Source organism: Ruditapes philippinarum, unplaced genomic scaffold, assembly GCF_026571515.1.
Source record: "Ruditapes philippinarum isolate M1 unplaced genomic scaffold, ASM2657151v2 ctg2167_1_1_1_1, whole genome shotgun sequence".
Lineage (NCBI taxonomy): Eukaryota > Metazoa > Mollusca > Bivalvia > Venerida > Veneridae > Ruditapes > Ruditapes philippinarum.
Window position 1 is genome coordinate 23,066 of NW_026852183.1, and position 22,019 is coordinate 45,084.

The 22,019-nt window shown below is 33.2% G+C and overlaps 1 protein-coding gene across 1 annotated transcript; it reads right to left on the reverse strand.

Annotated features, from left to right (window-relative positions):
• Nucleotides 1-1,415: 1,415 nt before the first annotated feature.
• LOC132751895 (uncharacterized) lies at nt 1,416-15,755 on the reverse strand. Its single transcript, XM_060742112.1, has 7 exons — nt 15,578-15,755; nt 7,237-7,395; nt 6,208-6,281; nt 4,745-4,832; nt 4,411-4,494; nt 3,296-3,589; nt 1,416-1,926 (listed from the first exon to the last, which is right to left on the reverse strand). Exons 1-7 carry the CDS (start codon nt 15,738-15,740, stop codon nt 1,616-1,618), a joined length of 1,173 nt encoding a protein of 390 aa, XP_060598095.1. The 5' UTR covers nt 15,741-15,755; the 3' UTR covers nt 1,416-1,615.
• Between the last annotated feature and the right edge of the window lie 6,264 nt (nt 15,756-22,019).

Sequence of the window (22,019 nt, forward strand, 5' to 3'; positions counted from 1 at the left end):
GTGAAGTATAAAAATCTGGAAACAAAGTGATCCCTCCGAAGCATTAATCACTACAAAATTACATAAGAATTGCAGACTCGGTTTGATTGAGTCTGTACATGAGGGATTATGAACAAGTGCAAAAAGTTTTTATTCATACTGAAAATACCTTATTAAAGACTGTACATATGTGCTACGGATAAGTATTTTCTTGATTTCGGAAAGGAAATCTTGGTGGCCGCTTTAAAATATACTTGCATAGTTTTTGTTGAAAATGAAATTTGTGCCAATACATTTTTCAATGATACCAATATAAGAATATTGGGTGGTTTTTTACATTATTAATAAAATTACCCCTTGAAGTTGGTCATTGTTTCCTAAAAATTTCCCAATCGCCGATGTTTCTCAGGAATATATGATAAACAAGATAAACAAGGAAAAGGCGGCGCTCAATGAACGCAACCCCACATGACCCAGCAACAAGAACAAGTGGCAAAGAAGCCAAGGCGGACCCAAAACAAAACACAGGACAGGGCACAAGGCAGAGCACGGACAGGCTAATCACTAAAAATGATAAATAATTTGTAACTGATAAGAACACGATGTTAAAAAATAAGGTAATGCATAAGTTATCTTCATTATAAATGTAAAATCAGAAATTTTATGTTTGTATCCTTTTGAAACAAAATTAAAACTTAATATTTTATAAAAAATCCGTTTTTTCCTTATTTTATTTAAAATGGGGGAGAGGCGCCTTTTTTATACCTTTTCCGCAATATTTAAATTCTTACCCGGAGGGGGGGTTATCTTACTTAAATTCGTTTAAACTTTTGGGGAATCTATTTTGTATTTAAACTTTAGTTTAAAATATTTTATTCAAAAATTTAAAAGTTTTTTAAAACACCTTTTTATTGCAGCATGGAAGATCGAACTTTTAAATTTTTGTGTTTTAGTGTTTGGTATTTTAATATTATTAAATTGTTTGGGGTAACCTTCAAATAAAAGATTGAATTAAGAGGTTTACAATAAAAATGGTAGGCATACAAGTTCGCATTTTCAAAAGTCATTTTAAAAAGGAACACTTTACATGTCTGGAATTTTGGCAACGAACGCCCTCCATACAAGTGGGGTGACTAAATAAATTCTTGTATATGCTATTTGTCCATCTGATGCCTTTGTGCTAGTTTTAAACATTTATATGTATAATAGTGAACAACAATATGGATATTATCACGTAACAGTAAGTTAGTTAGTTAGTTAGTTAATTAGTTAGTTAGTCAGTTAGTTAGTTAGATAGATAGATAGATAGTAAGTAAGTAAGTTAGTTAGTTAGTTAGTTAGTTAATGAGTAAGTAAGTAAGTAAGTAAGTTAGTTAGTTAGTTAGTTAGTTAGTTAGTTAGTTAGTTAGTTAGTTAGTTAGTTAGTAATAAATGTCATCACTTTTATCAGTGCCTAATTAATCAAACTGAATAATAAAATTTTGTTTGGATCATCTGTTTGCATGAAAAAAATCATTAAATGTCGAAAAGGGTTTGAAGTCATACCATAAATATTATGAGAAACTGTTGTTTGATTTTGGAAGATATTAAGTTGTTTGTTCCCTTTTTACACTAGTAATTAGTAACTTACCCCAAGTTATTTTATTAATGGGTGTTCTTGTTTCATTTCACTTAAGATTTTTCGATCAACATAAACACTAGGATATTTCTCCAGAATTTTACATAAAGTCCTAAAGGTACTGTCTTTGTCTTGAGTTACCCACGTCAGGAACATGTCATAGATGCGTAAAGCCACGGTCATGTTATTTTCTATAATATGATGAAGTTTCACGTTTCTTATTCCTAACGGCGGGCCAAGTATTTGCCAGTTCATTCCTACTGCTTCTGCAAGTCGAGACGCATCTTTTTCAGTAAGTTTCCAGTCTTCGTAGCATGTATCATCTGTATCTAAAAAACATTTCAAGATTACGAAACAACGTATTTATCTGACACAAGGACTGACTTTTTGCAACATTACAATACATTAAACACAAGAATATGATGTAAAGTGATTTTATCTAAATCAGAAATATAAGAGTATTGCAATAACATGTAAAGTGGCAAAACTATTGCTGCAGAAATTATTGAAACAAACATTACCGGATATAGTACATGAACGGTTCCATCTTAGTTTGAAAAAAATAATCAAGTGTCCAGCTTTTTTGGCCATTGTAATGCATTTATTTTTGTTGAATTTCAGTATGTTGATGGTGGGAAAAAGCATGGACAAAGGTTTTAATTTTCCTTGGTTAAGGCATCATAAGGTACGATAAGGCACATGACTCCATAATTTAACAGAACACAGTGAACAAAACTTGTAAAAAAAAACAAAAAAAAAACAAAAAAAAAAACAACAACAACAAAAAGACATTATGAATTTATTCATCTGGAAAGTATCAACTAATGGTGGTATGGTAGTGAGAAACATTTCGTGCAAACGTAACATATAAAAATAATAAATCATCGAGAAACTGTTGTGCTTAGTAAAGTTCCTCTTTGCAGTGAAACCATCCATAAAGTTTGAACAAATTTCAGTCTGTGATTTCTGACACACATTGTATCATATCACTTGGTAATTATATTTCCTACGTGAATGAAAAAAGTCACAGGGCATCAAATGTCCTTATGTCTTTGAATATATATAAACTTGAATATGACTATTCCCTACGTAGTTCCACATACAATGAAGCTGATTGATTCATTCAAACATACAAATTGTTGAAGCTTTGAATTATTTATATAAATCGTAATTAAGTCTATATTAAAAAACTAAGACTATAAAAAATGAGCACAAAGCCTTAAACTCCTATCGACTAGGTGGTTATGTAACCAATGACATTTCAAAACAGTCAAACTTAACTTATTTACTGAGACAAAACTTGAACAAAATATTTGTTTAAACTAATATTTGTAGAGTAAAAGTGTCTGAGAAATCAAGGTAGCTTGTGCATCTCTATTTGGCAATAAAAATTCCTTTTGTGTTTTGTTGAGTCGCAGTCAATGGAATAACTGATTAACAGGTTGCGATCCTTTGTTATTGTCGGTAAGCTTTCCCTTATCGAATTTTATGACTCTTTGATCCCAATTTACTTTTGAATTTGTTAAGAAATTCGGAAAGAAAAGAGACACATTTTCAAAACCAGAAGGATGGTTCTCGTACCTGATTTACCTTCCTGTAAAGAATAAATATTTTATGCCAAACATCCAAACATAGACTTATTGGCTAGAAAAAAAGTTTGCGAAATATAGCTTTGAATTCAAAATATACAGTAAGTACCTGTTTCCCTTGTTTTGAATGAATAGGTTTTTGTGGGCAATGACTCGCCATCATTGCTGACCAACTTTACATCAACGGAATAGTCGGATGCCGGTTTAAGATCATCTAAGATACAGGAAACAGCTGCAACAACGTCAACAAGTATTTTCTTGTGTGGCTTGTTTTTCTCTACATAAGTAACAACGTATTTTGAATTTGAGCTCATCTTGTCATCCCTGCATTTTTGCCAACGTACATTAGCTGTATTCTCAAATATGTCATAAACTTCAAGGAATTCAGGAGGTGCCGGCAGAGCTAATAGAGAGATGTTTATTTTACAAAATAAGATTTTTATGTCAATTTATTCAGTTTTCAATCATTCTAGAAAATGTTTTCGTTTTTTTTAAACCAATGTATAAAATTTTCTCTGATTTGCTCATACATTTTGTATTACATTAACTGTTTCGTTAAAAATATCAATTTTGAGTGCCTTGTTGAAAATAATATACATTTCGAGTTCAAACGCGCAGGAAAAAAATAACAAAGCATTTGACATGTTTGAGCAATAAATCGTGCAATATTATACTACAAAACACGGATAATAAATGTCTATTGCCACTGTAACATGCTTTATAAAAAGAGAATGCATAAAAAATGTTGACTTAAATTGAGCTTAGAAGTATTTTTTCAGTCTAATGTAATTTGGTTTGCAACTTATTAACGTCCAGTCTGTCGTCATATGGCGTGTGAGTATTACTTTCGTATGCTATGCAAACTTGTATATCGAATAATAATACCGTAGACTGTCCTGTCTGTTTTATAATGCAGTAATGTGAATCACGTTAGATTACATTGGAAGAGGACTATTTTATTGTCTCTTCAAGTCATAAAGATAAAGGTCTTTATTTAAAGAGTTTTGACAGATGCCTCTCTGACTTTAAGGTTTGCATGCTTCTGCTCTATTTGTTCGTTCAAATAACATTTAAAACGTTTATCATACCCTGGTGAATATTAGCACTGCATAAAGATCATAACATATGTATTGCAAACCTTTTTTTTGGATCATGTAATTGTTCATGGTCAATCAATAAAACACTGCATGTTATGTTAAATATGAATTAATAAAATATACTTGCATTTTTGTTTAAGAGCTGAATCATCATATACAATAGGATTTTCACCTTCACTTCTACAATTTTCGTGATCTTGCTTCCTTATTCCTAAATAAACATATTTTTATCACAATAATATCGTTAAATGCGACAAAGAAAACAATGCTTAAGAAATCGTTAGTTAGAAATAAGATACACATACAAAGGTGTCGGTATTTCTCCAAATAGATCTACTAAACCCAATCTTTATCATGAATCTCTTTCAAGTTTTTTTTACCAAACCTTGTGTTAGGTACAGAAAATAAGAGCTAATATAATTGTTTTCAAAAGCACTGACGAAGAATAATACTAAATTCACCTTTGTCAATCGCAAGCACCAATTGCTTAGGTGTTCCATCTTTTCCATACATAAGGTTTTCTCTCGACCCATCATCATCCCATCTTACCTAGGTTCGAGATACATTACTTTTTTATTTGATGCTTCCTTTTACAAGTAAGTTTTAAGAGTGGAAATGTCGAACACATCTAGTTTAACATAAAACTAATGTAAAACAAATGTTACCGTCTCGTTTCATTAAGTATATGTATAACTAGAAATGTGTCCATAGGACACGGGTGCCCCCACCGCGCCACTGTTCTGTCAATATTATGAAACTAGGTCAAAAATAAAGGACAAGAACTTTACAAATACTGAATAAATCCACAAGCAAACCCCAAGGTGCATAAATACACATGCTGACCAACATTCTTGTAAACTTTCAGGCCTACAAGTGAAATACTTTTTGAGCTATGCAAGACAAGAAAAAAAATCCACATGCAAAGTCCTAGCTTCACAGTGATGTGAATCATTATTCCTGTAATTTAGTGATGTTGATCATTATTCCTGTAAAGTTGGTTGATTCTAACTCATACACTCAAGGAACAAATAACAACATAATGAAACAGTTTTTACTTAGTCAAGGGAAATAACTCTACAAATACTGAAAATATCCAGACGAAAAAAACCCAGGTGCACAACTACACATGCTGATCAACATTCCTGTAAAGTTTCATGACTCTAGGTCAAATACTTTTTGAGTTACCTGCGTCACAAAAAAGAATGGACATTCTTACCAGAGCTACATTATGGGGTTTTCTTTTGTTATTTCATTTGTTCTTTTTAACCCCACAATGCAGAAAATAATCCCACAGGAGAAACGGAATGAATGACATCAAAGACCAAACCCCATAATGTAGCTCTGGTTTGTAACACGGACGGATGGACGGACGGAAGGACGGACAAGGGTAAATCTAAATGCCCGCCACTAAAGTGGGGGTACAAAAATCTGACTTTAACCATAATAAAAACTTAAATTATATGCCAAATCGTTGAGTAGTCTTGGTCAGATAAGAAAACAATATGAGGTTATCATATGTTAAAGATACATAAACTCATGTTAAAGTATGTCTAAATGGTTCTTGTAAACGGGAGGTTATGAATGATCAATGCTTTCCTTTAAAATAAAGTTTAAATGAGAAATAATGTCAATTCATTGGTAACTATTTTCTAACAAACTGATGTCGTCCTTGGCATGCAGTTTTATTCTTAAAAACGCTGTAAAGATGTAATTTGTATGCAGTTCATTTATAAAATGCGCTAAATCGCGGCTCATCTTGCAAACCTCATGCTATATGAAGTTACAAGCATTGGTAAAACTAACGGAAACACCAGTCTGATAAGGAAACAATATTACTAACTTACATGCAACGTCATTTTTATATTAGAAAGGAGATGCTAAATGTATGACGTCTTTGATAACACTCAATGAAATTTGTTCAAACCTGCATTTTGTTATCATCTATATATTTTATGGCAATTCCAATCACATGGGAGGAGTTTCCTTCATAGCCTTCTCCTAAAATTCATAATAATATCAGACACAGATCACATGCTAAATCAGAAAATAATAGAATAATCAAAACTCAAATAACACTTAAACATACATAAAGCTAACCAAATACTCAGAAATAATAGCATAATGCTTTAAAGATTTTAAACATTTAGTACCATTGTACTTGAAAATCCTTTGGTTTTTTGTTGCTCGCTTTAGATCAAAATTCAATAGGATTATATTTTCAGTTATGCATACTTAAAATGAGATAACTGATATTAGACAGAGTTTTAATTTGCATCTTCAGATTTTTAAGTGACATATTGCTTAGGATGTCTACCTGGCATCTACTTATATTGCCAAGACATTTTCACTGCCTTATAAATTACATTATTGTTCTCGCTTTGTATATGCTTAATAAAATTTGGTACAGAAATAGTTTCGAGTTAAAAGAAATCAAAATGACATTTAGTCGTTGATAACAGTCTTAAAACTTATACATGACAATATGTCTTCTCTGAAATGGCAGTGTATAAATCTTACATATGTACTTGGGACATACAACAACATTCCGTTGTGCAACGTTACTTTCTTTTAGAAAAAAGAAGTGTTATTCTTAGTTTAATATTACTATTTATCATACTTCACTTTATGACACCATATAGTGTCATACGTATCGCTATTGCCTTGCAAACATTCTTAACATGAAAATTGTTTATTTAGAAAAGACATGATTCTTTGAGACAATAATAAAAAAAATTGTATCATATATTGCTAAAAATATTTGCATACATACGTTGCGAAAATGTAAACGAAATACCTCAAAACCGTGACTCTTTGCAAAACGTGTTCAGACGACTTTCAGCAATTATATTTTAACAAAATGTTTTAAAGTAAACAAAGGCCTTCAAAGTAATTTTTTCCCTGAAAACGATATATAAATCTCGTCTATTTATTACGATTACTTTTTTTCACATACCAGGTGCAACCTTGCATCCGACCATTATAATTTCCTCTTCTTCAGGTTGTCTTTCTTCATCAACGATAGTCAAGTCACATTTTCCTTGCACATCCCATCTGTAAACATTAATGTCCCCACCTATGTCCCATTCGACCCAACACCAGTACTTTCTAAGCTCTACGAAAAGAAATTTTAAACATTGCTTAAACGTTTTGAAAAAAACGTCAAATTGAATTCACCAAAATAACAACTACTTTGAAGCAAGATATTCAAAGGTTGGAATGAAGTTTCAATGAAAAAGTAAGAAAAATATATTGGTAACAATTAATCTCTATACTTGATATGGATGGCTTTAATTAAAGATATATTCATTATCAACCAATATGTTTATGATATGTGAGTATCTTAGGCATTTCCATTAAACATCAAATACATGCAGCTTGTATAAAATAACGTTTTGTTTTATTAGTTTTTCTTTCAACGATGGCAAATATATTGTACAATTACAACATTACTATAAATCTAATATGTAAGGTGAAAGTTAATCATGATTTCGTCCAGCTAAAACTCATGAAGGGCTCACACAGAGAGAAGACGCAGCTATCAGCAGCCAGCGGTCATATTTTAGAGTAAATAATGTCGAATAAAATCAGTTTAAACGGGAAGGTAGCGGGTTGGTGTGTGAGCCTTTAGTGAGTTTTATATGGATTATATCATGATTAACCTTCGCCTACAGGTAAGCCTAGCTTAATCATATCATTTCATCCTACATATAAACACACTAATGGGTCCCACAGAGAATTTAGAGTTCTTTTTGCGATATTGTAGAAACGACATTACGTTATTTAGTAATTCATTTATCATAATTTTACAGAACGTAAATGTCAAGTACAACTACCGGTATATAGAAAGTAATCAAATACAAATATAATGATTATTATTATAACAGTTTGTGATATTTTTTTCATTATTCATAGCTTCGAACAAACACTAATTGGCAATATCTTTGAAAGCCTGCCTAGATTTTCCATTGTTATAAGATATTGGTTTATCATAAAATTTTGCGAATGTCTTGGCATTGCTCCATCCTGCAGATTGAAATATCGTCTGTAACGGGACTCCACGCATGTGTGCGATTGAATACGCAGCAGCGCGCGTGCTATGTGGTTTGAATGATCTATGCATCCCAACTCTGTGCATAATTAGCTGAATCCAACCACAAATTGTTTGTTTTGAGGCCTAATTGTTGATATCAGTAATTTCTGAGATCTTTAGTTCTCTGTAAATATTCACTTATGACGCTGACAATACACAAGCGTTTATCTGGTTTAAAACTGTCAAACAAAAAAGGGGTTCTGGTGTCGACCAGGTTTCGATGTTTTTAATAAATATGGAGTGCATATTATCAATATTTCGTCTGAAATATTAATGTCTTCCAAACAAATAAGATGGAGTGTTTGACACTGCTGAGCTGACAACAATAAAAACAACATGCCTATTTCTTCAGCCAAAAATAATAATGTATCAATTTCTGTTTTTGATAAAAAATCTAAAACTGTTCGCACGTCCCATATCACTTTAAACCTCGGAAGTGCCGGGCTTGTGTTAAATACACCTTTCATTTATCGTGATATCAGGTTATTATTGCTGAGATCTACATTCGAAGTTATCTAACAAACCCGCAAATTGCTGATCTGGCAATACTAATTGCACTGTAGGTTATCCCTTTTGAATAGAGGTGAGACAAAAAAGCTATCACTGTTGTTACAAGGGGTTTAAAGGGATCTTGTTTCCCTTCACAGAAATAAAACCATTGTTTATGATATGTTTAAGACTGTTTCCTGGTTGTTCTCCGCCACGAATTAATGATTATCTGTTAAGCTTCATTTGAAATCCCTCTATCTTCAAGCGATTTCCTGATATGGGAAAAAGAGCCAGCCTCATCTTTTTTAATGGGTGTTTCTTTCCCGGCCGATGGCACAACTGATATGTGTACAGAATGACATTCTCCACTCTCTTGATCAGAATGAAGCTACTGTTCTAGTAATGTTTGACTTATCTGCTGCTTTTGATACGATTGACCATAGTACCCTCCTTTGCCGGCTCGAACAACACTTCGGAATAGTAGGCAAACCTTTACAATGGATAAAATCATATCTGTAGATTGTACATGGCATTTAAACCAAAGTAAGCCATTTCACGCAATGCGACCTTGCGACGAATTGAAGCATGCCTGAATGACATCATACTATGGATGAATAATAACTTTCTGAAACTCAATGCGGACAAAACAGAGGTGATCGTCTTTGTACCAAAACGAAGTGATGTTGAAGATCTTACTGTAAGAGTCGGTGATTCTGTAATAAAACCATCAACAACAGTTAGAAACCTTGGCGCCGTATTAAACTCTCATTTAGACATGGAACAACATGTGAACTCAGTTTCTCGTTCATGCTTCATGAAAATACGACAGATAGGTCAAATTCGGAAATACTTGACTGTTGATTCAACCAGAACCTTGTTAAACTCGTTAGTGACATCAAAATTAGATTACTGTAATTCGTTACTATATGGATCTCCAAAGTACGTTCTCAACAAGCTCCAAAATGTTCAAAATAAGGCTGATCGTGTTATTGCCAGGACACCGTGAAACTGCCAAATAACCCCAGTTTTAAAGGAACTACATTGGCTTCCTGTGAACATCAGAGTCGAGTACAAACTCCTTACATTTGTGTTCAAGGCGCTCTATGGACAGGCACATACGTACATACGAAACATGCTAGACATTTATACCCCATCCAGACCACTTAGGTCCCAAAATGATTGCTTAGCACTTGTTGTACCGCGTAGTAGGACTGTGACTTATGGTGATCGTGCTTTTATGACGGCAGCCCCTAAACTCTGGAATGCCCTACCTAGAACACTTCAAAGCTGTGAAACTCTAACAGTGTTTAAGAGAGCACTTAAAACTCACTTATTTAAGAGGTTTAATTTGGACTGATTATTTTTTAGGTTCATACCTGAATTTTATTATTTATGTGGGTCTTTTTAACTTTTTTAAACTACATTTGATTTGAATTTGTGACTTGAGCAATATTGATGTTTTAATTTTTTCTTTCTTTTAAATATTGTTTTATTTATTTAGTTATATTGTACAGTACCTTTGAACGTGTCAATGTGCATGAAAAAAGTGCTTAAGAAGTTTGGTATATAATAATAATAACAACGTAAGGATGTCTTGAGGGTGTTGAAGTAGAATGCATGGTGCAACAATAAGTTGTATTTATGTCGGCCACCAAGTCTGGGTAGACCACATTGGTGCTACTTAACACAGTAGATATGCTTGATCTATTTCTACTTTTTGCAGGCCCCTGTCTATTACACTGAAAGGTGGAAAACATTAATTACAATTATCATGCCACAAGAATGACAAAGCGTCTCTAGCAAAAGCAGTAAGGTCAGGTTGTCTTGAAATATTCGTCGAAAACTTGTTATTTAAGCGAGATGCAAATAAATCTATATTTAAGGACGGGAAAGACCAACATATTGCTTTGAACATCTCGGGTGATATTCTCCATTCTGTCTTTGTTCTTTAGCCGACTAAAATCCATTTGTTCTCCTATTTCCTGTGTTATCATACGCGCCCCACATATTTACCAAAGAATATGTTTGAAACACGAATTTATATAAGTGATCCACCATCGCAAATGTTACAAAATATCTGACGCAATTGTAAAAAAACTATTAAAATTCCCCTTTTGATTTTTCAGTTCCCTTTACTTATGTCGTTCTAAAGGTTTCATGTACAACGGAGCATGCATAAGGCCCCGGTGATGCTGGAACCAGTTTGCCAAAAATCTTTTAATTTATTTAATTGTTATTCGCCGGCATCATTATGTTAGTGAATACCTCTATGATATCATCACATTTTCCCTTTGTTAATCTTATAGTCATTGTTTTAGAGCACAACACAAATCCCAAAAATACAATCTTTTTCGACGGAACCAAGACAGATTTACTCATTGATATTGAAATCCTAACTTGGATAATAAATCAATTGTTTCGCTGATATATAGAGCACATGCGGAGTATGACTGACCTTGCAAACATGCGTCATCGATATAAATTGAACTTTAATGACCCCGCGGTCTTAAATGAGAAAAAAACTGGCTTCAACAGTTTAGTGAATATTAGTGGGCTTTTTGCTAATCCCATCACAAGCGCTGTAAATTGATATTTTATACCTTCGGAAAAGAAACGAAAATAACATCTGTCCCGTTCGTATATAAGTATTGTGTAAAAGGCATCAGAAATGTCAACCTTGCCGGAATAACTATTTTTTCTCATTGCTGTGGTCACTAATCCCAAAGTTTCCATTTCAAAATGTATTTTGCTGACGAAATTGTTATTAATGTAGTTTAAGTTCAAAATAATTCTAATCCGTCCGTCTGATTTTGGTCTTGTGAATATATTCAAAATGTATTCTCGTCCACGTTTTTATCTGCAATATCTGTTATTCCTTGATTAGAAAAAACGTGTAATTTCAATCTGTATTGCTTGTTTTTTAGTTTATTTAAAATTAAATGGTTTTGGATTTTTACACTGAAAAGGAATTGCTGACAGCTGTACCCGATAGCCATCTACAGTTTTTAGAATCCATCTATCCTTGGTTATTTTTCTCTACTCATTCACCGCCATTCTGGTCTCCCGCCCGAAAATTGTGTGAGAAATTAATAATGGTAAAAGAATATGTCATATTATGCTTACTTTCTGTGCTCTTGATAGGAAAGTATTCTTTTTCTGCTTTTTCTGATGTTGACGCCGTCGCTGTTGATAGAAAGTCATGTTGCCCTGTGAAATGAGCGCATGTTTTTGTTTGTGCTGAGGTATCAGGGTCGCCATGCTCTGGCGTTTCCCTAAAACATAAAGCCTTGAAGTACATGTAAGCTCCAGTTTATAGTCCCTTAACATTTTAAGTTCATCTACTTTATCGCCAAACAGATGAGTGGCATATTGGTTTGCTGTACAATTGGCCTATAAAGCGGGAGAAGTTCCTTTTTTATCATGTCACGTCTCACCTGAGAAGTACTGACAAATACATTGATTAACAGTTTAAAAGTATCCCCAATCAACTCTTTCATTTTTGGTCGTCCATCTGTTTTCAACTCGTCAATGACCTTCAATACCGGTACTAAAGCAGACGAAAATTGTTGATGCGTCCTCTGCAACAGAAAATCCTGTGCTTTGACTTGAGATGGCAACTGTTGCCACAACTGGTCATTTTTTGTTTGTTTCATTTTACGCATTTTCCCAAAAGTATTTCAGTCATATAGGCGGGTAGTTTCCTAACCATCGTTCCTGGAGAGTTACCCTAGTACTAGACTACTAGTACCTTCCTCCGCGCTAAACTACCAAAGCATCTCCCCGGGATCGAACCCACGCCAGAGAAGTAAATGGATTAGAAGTCATCGACTCTAACAACTCGACCACGGAGGCGGTATTCACCAAAGATACTTGCAGAAATATACAATGTTAGGCCTCTTATTTGTGTCACAAAGTTCCTTTAATTTTCCTTCTTTCGGTTGTACCTGTAAAGTCGTATTGCTCAAAGTGGCCTAATTTGTCACTTATCGCCGCTCCTGTTTCTGAGGTATGCTCGTAGAAATCCAACATGCAAAATTCATCATCATTTCCGTCGGTGACCCCAGGATCGATGAAAAAATCTCCCACGCTTTCATCATCTGAGCATAAATCCTCCCTTGCGCAAAAACGTTTCGAGGTTGATGTTTCTTCCAAGGTAACAGCAGGTCTTTTCAAAGAGTTAACCATAGACCTTATTTCAGTCAGAGACTCCGTTAAACCTTTATTATTGCGTTTTGGATGCCTTCTAACTGACCGGAAGATCCAGCAGGCGTTCCGAATTTTTCAAATATATTTGAAATATTGGACTGGCTGTTTACAACTTCTTGATCGTCGGTCATGATTTTGAAAAATGTTTTTAAACATTTCTAGCAGCAGTCCATTCAAGCAATAAAATAATGTAGAAACATATAAACGACTAGGATTTTTATCGCAGTCAAGCGTTAATAACGCCGTCAAATGGATCCCTACATTAATCAATATTTCGTCCATCTGTGGTATGCAAACCGCAGTGCCTGGACAATATATATATTCGGAAATAAGCATGATAACATTATGAAACAATGAGTCTTCTTTTGTCTGTGGTATTCAGACAATTTTGGCTTTTTCATGGTGTTTGGACAAGCATATTTATGAACACTATAATTTGTTTTTTTTAGACAAGCATTAATATGAACAAATGTCGTAGTGTAGTGTCGTACACAAAATTGGTTAATAAATTTTATAAATATTATTGTTATATAATGTATAAGTACAAATATATGTTTTGTCTGTGGTGTTCAGACATATACGAGGTTTCGTATCTGACAAAAAAATTAATCATTTTAAGTATAAACTTATGTATATAAAATAATTTAAACATAAAGAACTCCATTTACTAGTATACGTCTTGACCGTAGCTGCTAATGCCTCTTTATGACCACTGTGTGCTGACATCTGCGTCTTCTCTCTGTGGGACCCATTAGTGAGTTTATATATGGGATAAAATATCCCTGTAACACTTACATATAAAAATTACACACACGTGTGATCAGAATACGATCCGTCCCATCTCAATTATTAAAATGTTCAAATGAACAAACCAGTAAAGAAAACTTCATTTGATGTACATATAAAAAGGCCATTTAATTCAAAAATATAAAGATCAAGCCTGTAATGTTTTAAGATATTGTACATTTAAAACTAACTGTAAAATTAAAAGAAAAGCGGCCAAATCCGCCTTTTTAAAAGTTGATTCAGACAAAATTTCATCGTCTGCTAAACCCGTATTGTAGATGACTACTCAGTCTTTGTAATGTTATACGTCATGATTCACTAAGCCATTTAAGCTATCAAAATAAAGTCATATTATCTACGTTTTTAGGATGTGCACCGGTCTATTGTACTTTGCTGCCGATAATGAAAAAATATTGTAAAACGTAAATATTAAAAAAGAAAACAAGTTTAACAATTGTCTTTTGGGTGATGTTAATCATCCGACGTAGATCTATATAGATAATATCGTACACTTTTTGCTGTTTTAATCTTTCTTAATTAATTGAGAAGTTAATAGAACTGTTTTCACTTTTTTCTTTAGACGACAAGAAATAAAAAAATACAATTAAGAAGCTGATTTAATGTGAGGAAGCAACAATTAATAAATGACTGCTTCATTATTGGCGGTGCCTAATTTTGTTGCCCGTTATATAATCATTATAGGTTTTAAATTTCATCAAAATGTCCTGGTAGAAAGAAAGGCATTACAAAACGTGACTTCAAAAGACTGTCGTTCTGTACATACTTTCTAACACTTTCATAGCTTAAAGATATACTATGCTCATCTTTTGATAAAATATTTTTATCTAAGAAATGCATTGAAATCCATGAAATTCTAACTGACTTTGTTAATAAACTATGTATGGAAAGCTGCATTCTCTATTACGGGTCAAGTAAAATTGGTATTTTCTTTAAAAAAACTGCCAGTTCTTTTAATGACACAATATATTCATATGGGACCACATAGAGTGTGTAGAGTTCAAACATATCATATCTACCTTAAATGAATTCCAAACATGTTTATTTTATACATACAAAGAGACTGTGTTGCAATTATTACTATTTTTAAAAATCAAACTTGAGCATAGTATATCTTTAAAAAATGGAATTTCATTTATATATGTATTTATTTAATATTTATTTATTCATTCTTTTAAAAAAATGTAACATCCAAATAAAAGTGACATCTAGAAAGAATACTTTGTGTCTTTTGCATATTGAATATTAAAGTTGAACAAGGCTTTCCTTTCTTTTGACTTCATGTCCTACTTTTTAAACCTAAGATGAGTAATATTCTAACATAACCTAATATATCATAGAGACACAAACTATGACAAATATCGATGAAGATTTAGAATCTACGTAAACATAGCTTTTTATTGATTTATCATGGTGATTTACTTTTTGACACAAATTGTTTCATTTTCGAACTCATTTGAGATACAATTAAGATAATATAAAACTAGCATAAGTTTATTCATATAAAAAATCATTGTGACACCAATACTGTTAACCAAGTTTTTCTTTGCCTCTATTTGATGTCTTCTGCTTTGACCTGTTGCCCTAGTTTTTATCCAATATGGCCAAATTTCAAAATCCTCCAATATATTATTGAGTTAATAGTTCTTAAAAAATTGCCAATTTATACACAAGTTTTACAGATACTATGTGAGGTTCCACATACCATCGTATAAATGCCCAACAACAGTTCCAGGACCTCCATTGTCTTGATCTGCCCACACCCAATCTCGGCCACGTCTAACTCTACAGCCAATAGGTGAGTGTTTTTGCATTTCTTGGATTTCGTCGTAACAGCTTGGATTAATGAATTGCTTCATTACTGCCATAATAAGTTCCTATGAAAAACGTTTGTATATGATATAATCGTGTAATAACAGATGCAATATCAGTGTATGATTAATACCCTCACATCCTTATAATAAGTTAAAAGTAAAAACAAAATATTCTTTAGTAAATACAGGGTTCTAGTTTAAGATTTTCTAAAGTTATCTATCATTCAGAAGTCCGGAAAAAATGTAATAATAACTATGTGAAGCGGACATACGTTCCAGTTTTATTTATATTTGACTAAATATATGAAAAAAAAAACAGATTGTTTGTTACAATGTCTCAAAATCGTTATACCTACCATATTATCTATCAGTTTGAGTATGTCCGGCTTCCAGTTATCATTTAATTCCTAACATAAAGAAACGAGTTATCATTTGAATGTCTTCATTTTTAAAAGTATAGTATTATAACAAATAAAAATATTTTGTCATCAATAATTTCAACCTCGAAACTATTTATCTTTATTTATTATGAGAAATTCAACTATGTTTGATTAAAATGACAGAGGACTAAAATCTATTTTACATGAATCCGAAATATTTCGTAAGTGAATAACTAATACATGTATAATAAAAATTTAAAGTTAATTAAGTTTAGATTTTTTTGCACCCTAACGCTATTAAAAAATATGCCATGGCACAAATAAATAGCCTTATCTTTAAACGAAATTGCAAATCCGACGCTCGTCTGCAGAGGGCAACAACTAATGAAACAATTTACATGTGGTTGCGTAAAAGGTGTTACACATTTGTCAACCGATTGAATAACTTCCAATGTCCAAAATACTTAAACATTTATAAAAGACTATTAATTTATTAATGTGTGAAAAAGAATGCATAACTCAAGCAAAACTTGGTTAAATCCCTTGTCTAATGGATCTTTGATTTAGTGTTTTCTACGACACTATCACTTTTTATTGTGCTAATTTCAATAAATATGGGTGGTGTACAAATATGAATGCAACTGGGTCACTTTTCAGAAGTGCTTAACAAACAGTGTCAAAATAATTATCTCAAACCTTCAAAATACTCACCACCATGTCATAAACAAAGTTTTAGTCTTTTAATCAAATTTTTAATAGCGTTTTCATAATCCTTTCGAGGTATACTGTTCAGACGTTGGAAACTAATCGATCCGAGATTTTTTCGTGTTTGATGTTTTCTTCCAGCAAGGTGTTTTTGAGCCTCGGGAGTAGGAAAAAGTCACAATGGACAAGATCTGGCGAATAAGGAAGGTGAGGAAGCACGGCAAGCTTTTCCTGTTTCACATATTCTCGTACAATTACAGATTTGTGTGACGAAGCATTGTCATACCACGGAGAAAAGTTGCTGGTCGACAGTTCTTGAAACGTGTATTTAATTTATGAAGAACTTGGCTTTGTAAAACTTGAAAACAAAAGACATCGATTGGCAAAAATACTTAAGTACATGATCTTTATGACGCTCATTGTGCGTTTTACGCAAAGAATGGCGGGGTTCAGTGAACGTAACCCCCACACGACCCAGCAACAATAAAAAGTGGCAAGGAGCCCAGGAGGACCACAGACAAAAACAGGATAGGGCGCAAGGCAGAACACGAACAGGCTTAGCACTCAAATCAAATGATACATAAGAAAGAAATAATAGTAACCGACAAGGAAATCAAAATCAAAGAATACAAATACAAATAAATGATTGATTAATAATAGGCCCACTTAGTAAAAGGGAACAGAGGAAGGGGATAGGAGATTAGTGGGGAGGGGGCAAAATTTAAGAAATAAAACTTGCGGCAAACGTCTCATTGCCAATGATCCGAAAGATCGATTGTTGTATTTTAAAGAACTGTTTCAACAATTGATTGGAGATTCTTACCCGAGCAAGTATTGGCTTTTTTGTAAGGAGATAGGGTATCCATCTGGCAATTATCCTTCTCTATTTAAATCACGTTTGAGAATTGTATGAGCTGCTCCTAGTGAGATACTAACGCATTTAGCTATATACCTAGTTTTTAAATCTTGCATCAGTAGCAATCGAATTCTTTACATTTTTCAGACAGCATGCATGGTGTATCTTTTACTGAATCCACAATAAGTTTTAGTTTCTTACACAACCGTGTGATAGATGAAAAGAAAACGTCATTGTTCTCATAAATACGGCATATTTCATCCGCCTGTATACCAAGAATACGGCGATTCCAGATACAGGACCGTATTTGGCAAATGAAAAGAGACCTTTTCCAAAGCATGTTAGCTTTAGTATACACGAGTAGATAGCGTTAATCGAGATATTCTCAAAGGTTTACTGAACTGATTTACACAAGTATTATATCAATTGAGAGAAAACACAACCAACTATGCAATTCATGTACAGCATTCATGCAAAACGTGACGTCAGTAATATAGTCAAAATGTTAAAATTATATTTTTCCCGTTGACTTACGTTGTAACCTGACTTGACGTCCATTTCAAAATTGCAATGACCATACAGACGTCATTTAGGGTTTGTCTCACATTTAGGTATGTGAGAAGTTAGCAATTAACAGTGAGCTAAGCAAAAAGACAATACAATTTATATAGGGAAATCAATGATCTGCTGTTATGCTCAGCTGGGTAAGCGATCTAGCGGGACATTCCAAAATAAAGTGTAAAAATGCTCTGCTGGAAATGCTCAGCTGGCTAAGCAATCTAGTAAGGTATTCCTAAATAAAGTGTAAAAATGCTCTGCTGCTATGCTCAGCTGGCTAAGCACTAGCGGGGCATTCCAAAACATAGTGTAAAAATGCTCTGCTGGTATGCTCAGCTGGTTCAGCAATCTAGCGGGTCATTCCAAAAAATAGTGTCAAATTGCTCTGCTGCTATGCTCATCTGGCTAAGCAATCTAGCGGGACATTCTAAAATATAGTGTAAAAATGCTCTGCTGGTTTGCTCAGCTGGCTAAGCAATCTATCAGGGCATTCCAAAATATAGTGTAAAAATGCTTTGCTGGTATACTCAGTTTGCTAAGCAATTTAGCGGGGCATTCCAAAATATAGTGCGAAAAATGCTCTGCTGGTATGCTTAGCTGGTAAGGCAATTTAGCAGGGTATTTCTAAAGTATGGTGTAAAAATGCTATGCTGTTATGCTCAGCTGGCTAAGCAATCTAGCGGAACATTCCAAAATATAGTGTAAAAATGCTCTGCTGAATTGCTCAGGTGGCTAGGCAATCTAGCAGGGCATTCCTAAATATAGTTTTGAAAATGCCCAGCTGGCTAGGCAATCCAGCAGAGCATTCATAAATATAGTGTAAAAATATTCTGCTTAAATGATAAGCTGTCCAGGCAAAGTAGCAGGGCATTCTTAGATGAAGTATAAAATTGTTCTGCTGAAATGCCTAAATTGCAGAGCAACCTAGCAGGGCATTCTTAAATACAGAGTAAATAGTCTTCCTCTTATACTCCTTATGCATCCTCTTGTAATCTTAATGCCTCTGAAAATATTTAATTTTTTTTTTGGTGCGAGATCTATTTCACTGGTGTGACTGACATCCTAGAAGACTTGCAGAATTTTGGTACAAATATATTGATAGCCTATCCTGGGTTCTAGTAACCCTCAGAAAAAATCCATTTCGTTGGTCTGCAACGGATTATTGGGAACTCGTAGACTTTCTACAAATATTTAGTGCCAATGTAGATAATGACATTTTTGACTTCTGCGGGACCCTCAAGTGTCTATTTCTTTGGTCTGCGACTGATTATGGGACAATAACAGACTTTCAGGAATTTTTGGTGTTAATGCAGATAACAGCTAAACTGTTACAGCTTGTAGATCCAGCTTTGTAATGTAATCATGAAACGACCCCGAGAACATCATGTACATTTTAGAAACATGACACGTGCTTCCTCCCGTTCATCTTCAAATGAAGATTACTTCGGCAATGGCTACGGAAAATAAACAACAAAGACCTGACGTAGAGAAATTTAACTTTTCTTATACAAGAAAAGTAGACACTTTTGAGCACAATCCTGAAAAATAACTCGAGGGTGACTATTTTTAGTTAACAAAAAAGTTTTTTTTTATTCAACGTCGTTTTGTTAATTCATACCAGGCAAAAGGCATTTCCATTTTTAATGGGACATACTATAGTTGCATTCATATTTGAACACCCTCGTAATTCCAGTCATCTACATCAAGATCACACCCGAAAAACAAAGCAATTAATTGTTGACAGTATTGTTTTGTCCATATATTAATAAAAAAAACAAGTTTAAAGCAATTAAAGAAATATTCAAGTCCTTGTCTTTGACCGTCAATGACATTCAAGGTCAATGTCGAACTAAGATAGTGAAACGTGTCAGTTTTCTCGTGATGTTTTGTCAAAGACAAAAAAAATGAAAATAATTATGTAACATTCATTATTTTGACCTTGCATTTAATGTTATTTTTGGGGTCCAATTTAAAATCTGAATTATTCGTCGGTATAATGTCGGTTTGTTACAAGTGTTGTTTTAGTACATCAAAATCTTAAAATTTTTAATAATTTTACCTTAACGATTTATGTCGTCAAACTATAATAGTTCAACAGGTCCGTTATGTCATCCAGCTATGATAATTTAGGCAAAAATCAATAACTTGACCGAAACGATCAAGGTTCTAATAATGTAAATATCTATCTGATTTATTCAACATTTAAGTTTTGTCGTTTGTGTATTTTTGTGTAAATATGAATATAATTCTTAGATAGATGACAACGGTATAATTACAGATTTAAAAGAATAAAAACTATAAACTCCAACCTGACAATGTGAAAAAGGTCGCAACTTGAAAACTGAATAATACAACATGTCTGTTTTGTTATAAGTATGTGTTATTTTGTCAAATTAATAAAAAAGTCATTCATAAAAGACAATTATATTTTACTATATACTTAAATTCGATAACCTGGATTCCAATGTCAATGTCATTTGAAGAGCAAGGTCATATCTTGCAAGTCGTAAGTGTTGCTCTCCCAATATGAATCAAATCGTAGAAAAAAAAACGTTATAATAACGAAAGCAAAATTAAAAAAAAATATTAACGTCTTAAGTGATTTTGAAGTAAAAACAGAATTTCTAAACATGTCGCTTTTGTCATAAGTGTCTTTTTGTCAAAGTATAAATAAGATTTATTCAACGTTATGGCAAAGTTTAGCCAAATTCAATAATTAGATCTTGAATTTTAAAGATGTTAAGATTAACGTTTTTAAAGATAGTGTTCAATTAAAAGAGAAGCTATCTTCAAATATAATGACAATTCATCCTTAAATCAAATGTATAAAGTTGACTGTAGCAAATGCAAACAAAATTTAACTTTTTAAAGTCAATGAAGACTTAAGATGAAAACCTTAATAGATATAGTAAAAAATAATCACCACTGAGGTTATAGCTAGAGGAATGTTAATCGCGATGTCTTTAAGATGTAACAAAACAGGCAGCAACATAGTCCAGACCTGAAATATATTTCGCATGAAATGTTTACATATGATTTTGATTAGCACCAGAACATTTTGTGCCTAGTCTGGCTAACCGGAATCGGGTAAAACCGGCTAGCCAAAGATTAATGTATAGTTAAACTCGTGCAAAAGATCATCAACTGATTTCATAATGTACTTTCATAATACTTATTACCTCAATATCTGGCTATTGCGCCTAGCCAGAATGGCTACATTAGCTGATACTGATCAAAAATCAGTCGATAAAATTTAGGATTTGTGTATCGTGTATGTGTGAGAATATGCAGTTTCTTAACGTTAAATCGAAAGTCGAACGTGAGTGGTAATGTCTGCTGCCACATTAACATTTCCGATTAACCCCGGTGAGTCTCAGGAGCCAAATATGGTTTCATGGTTAGGGGTCCTGGCAGTGTGTCCGTCGGAAATAGTTTGATATTTTACCGACGTGGGTAAAAAAAAATCTAACTGTAAATAGAAAATGTAGCTTAAATGCGCGTTTAAGTGTATCTCTTAAAACTGGTCCTTTGTGCGATCCTCCTTGAACACTTTTGCAGTATATAAAATTAGTTTCCTATTCCTTATCCCTTTTTCGAATACATGTAATATTTTTTTCATAAATCTGCGTAAAAATTACACAAATCAATCGTTAGAATTATAAAGTAAAGTACCTGCATCTACATATTTTTAAACAATATTCAGGTCGAACAAGGAATCGCAAACCAGTTCCTTATACCTCTTTAAAATAATTGCATAAAGCATATGCTTAAAAGTATTTTTGAAAATATGTTAAAGTCGAATAAGGAATAAGGAAACCGTTGAATATCCCTTAT

Bases quoted from the DNA above. Each gene is read 5' to 3' on its own strand.
- LOC132751895 (XM_060742112.1), bottom strand. From the start codon at position 15,740: ATGGCAGTAATGAAGCAATTCATTAATCCAAGCTGTTACGACGAAATC. The intron at 6,282-7,236 runs GTATGTGAAAAA...TATGAATTTTAG, and splicing joins CGGATGCAAGGTTGCACCTG to GAGAAGGCTATGAAGGAAAC. The intron at 1,927-3,295 runs GTACTTACTGTA...AATGTTTTTTAG, and splicing joins ATTCAAAACAAGGGAAACAG to ATACAGATGATACATGCTAC.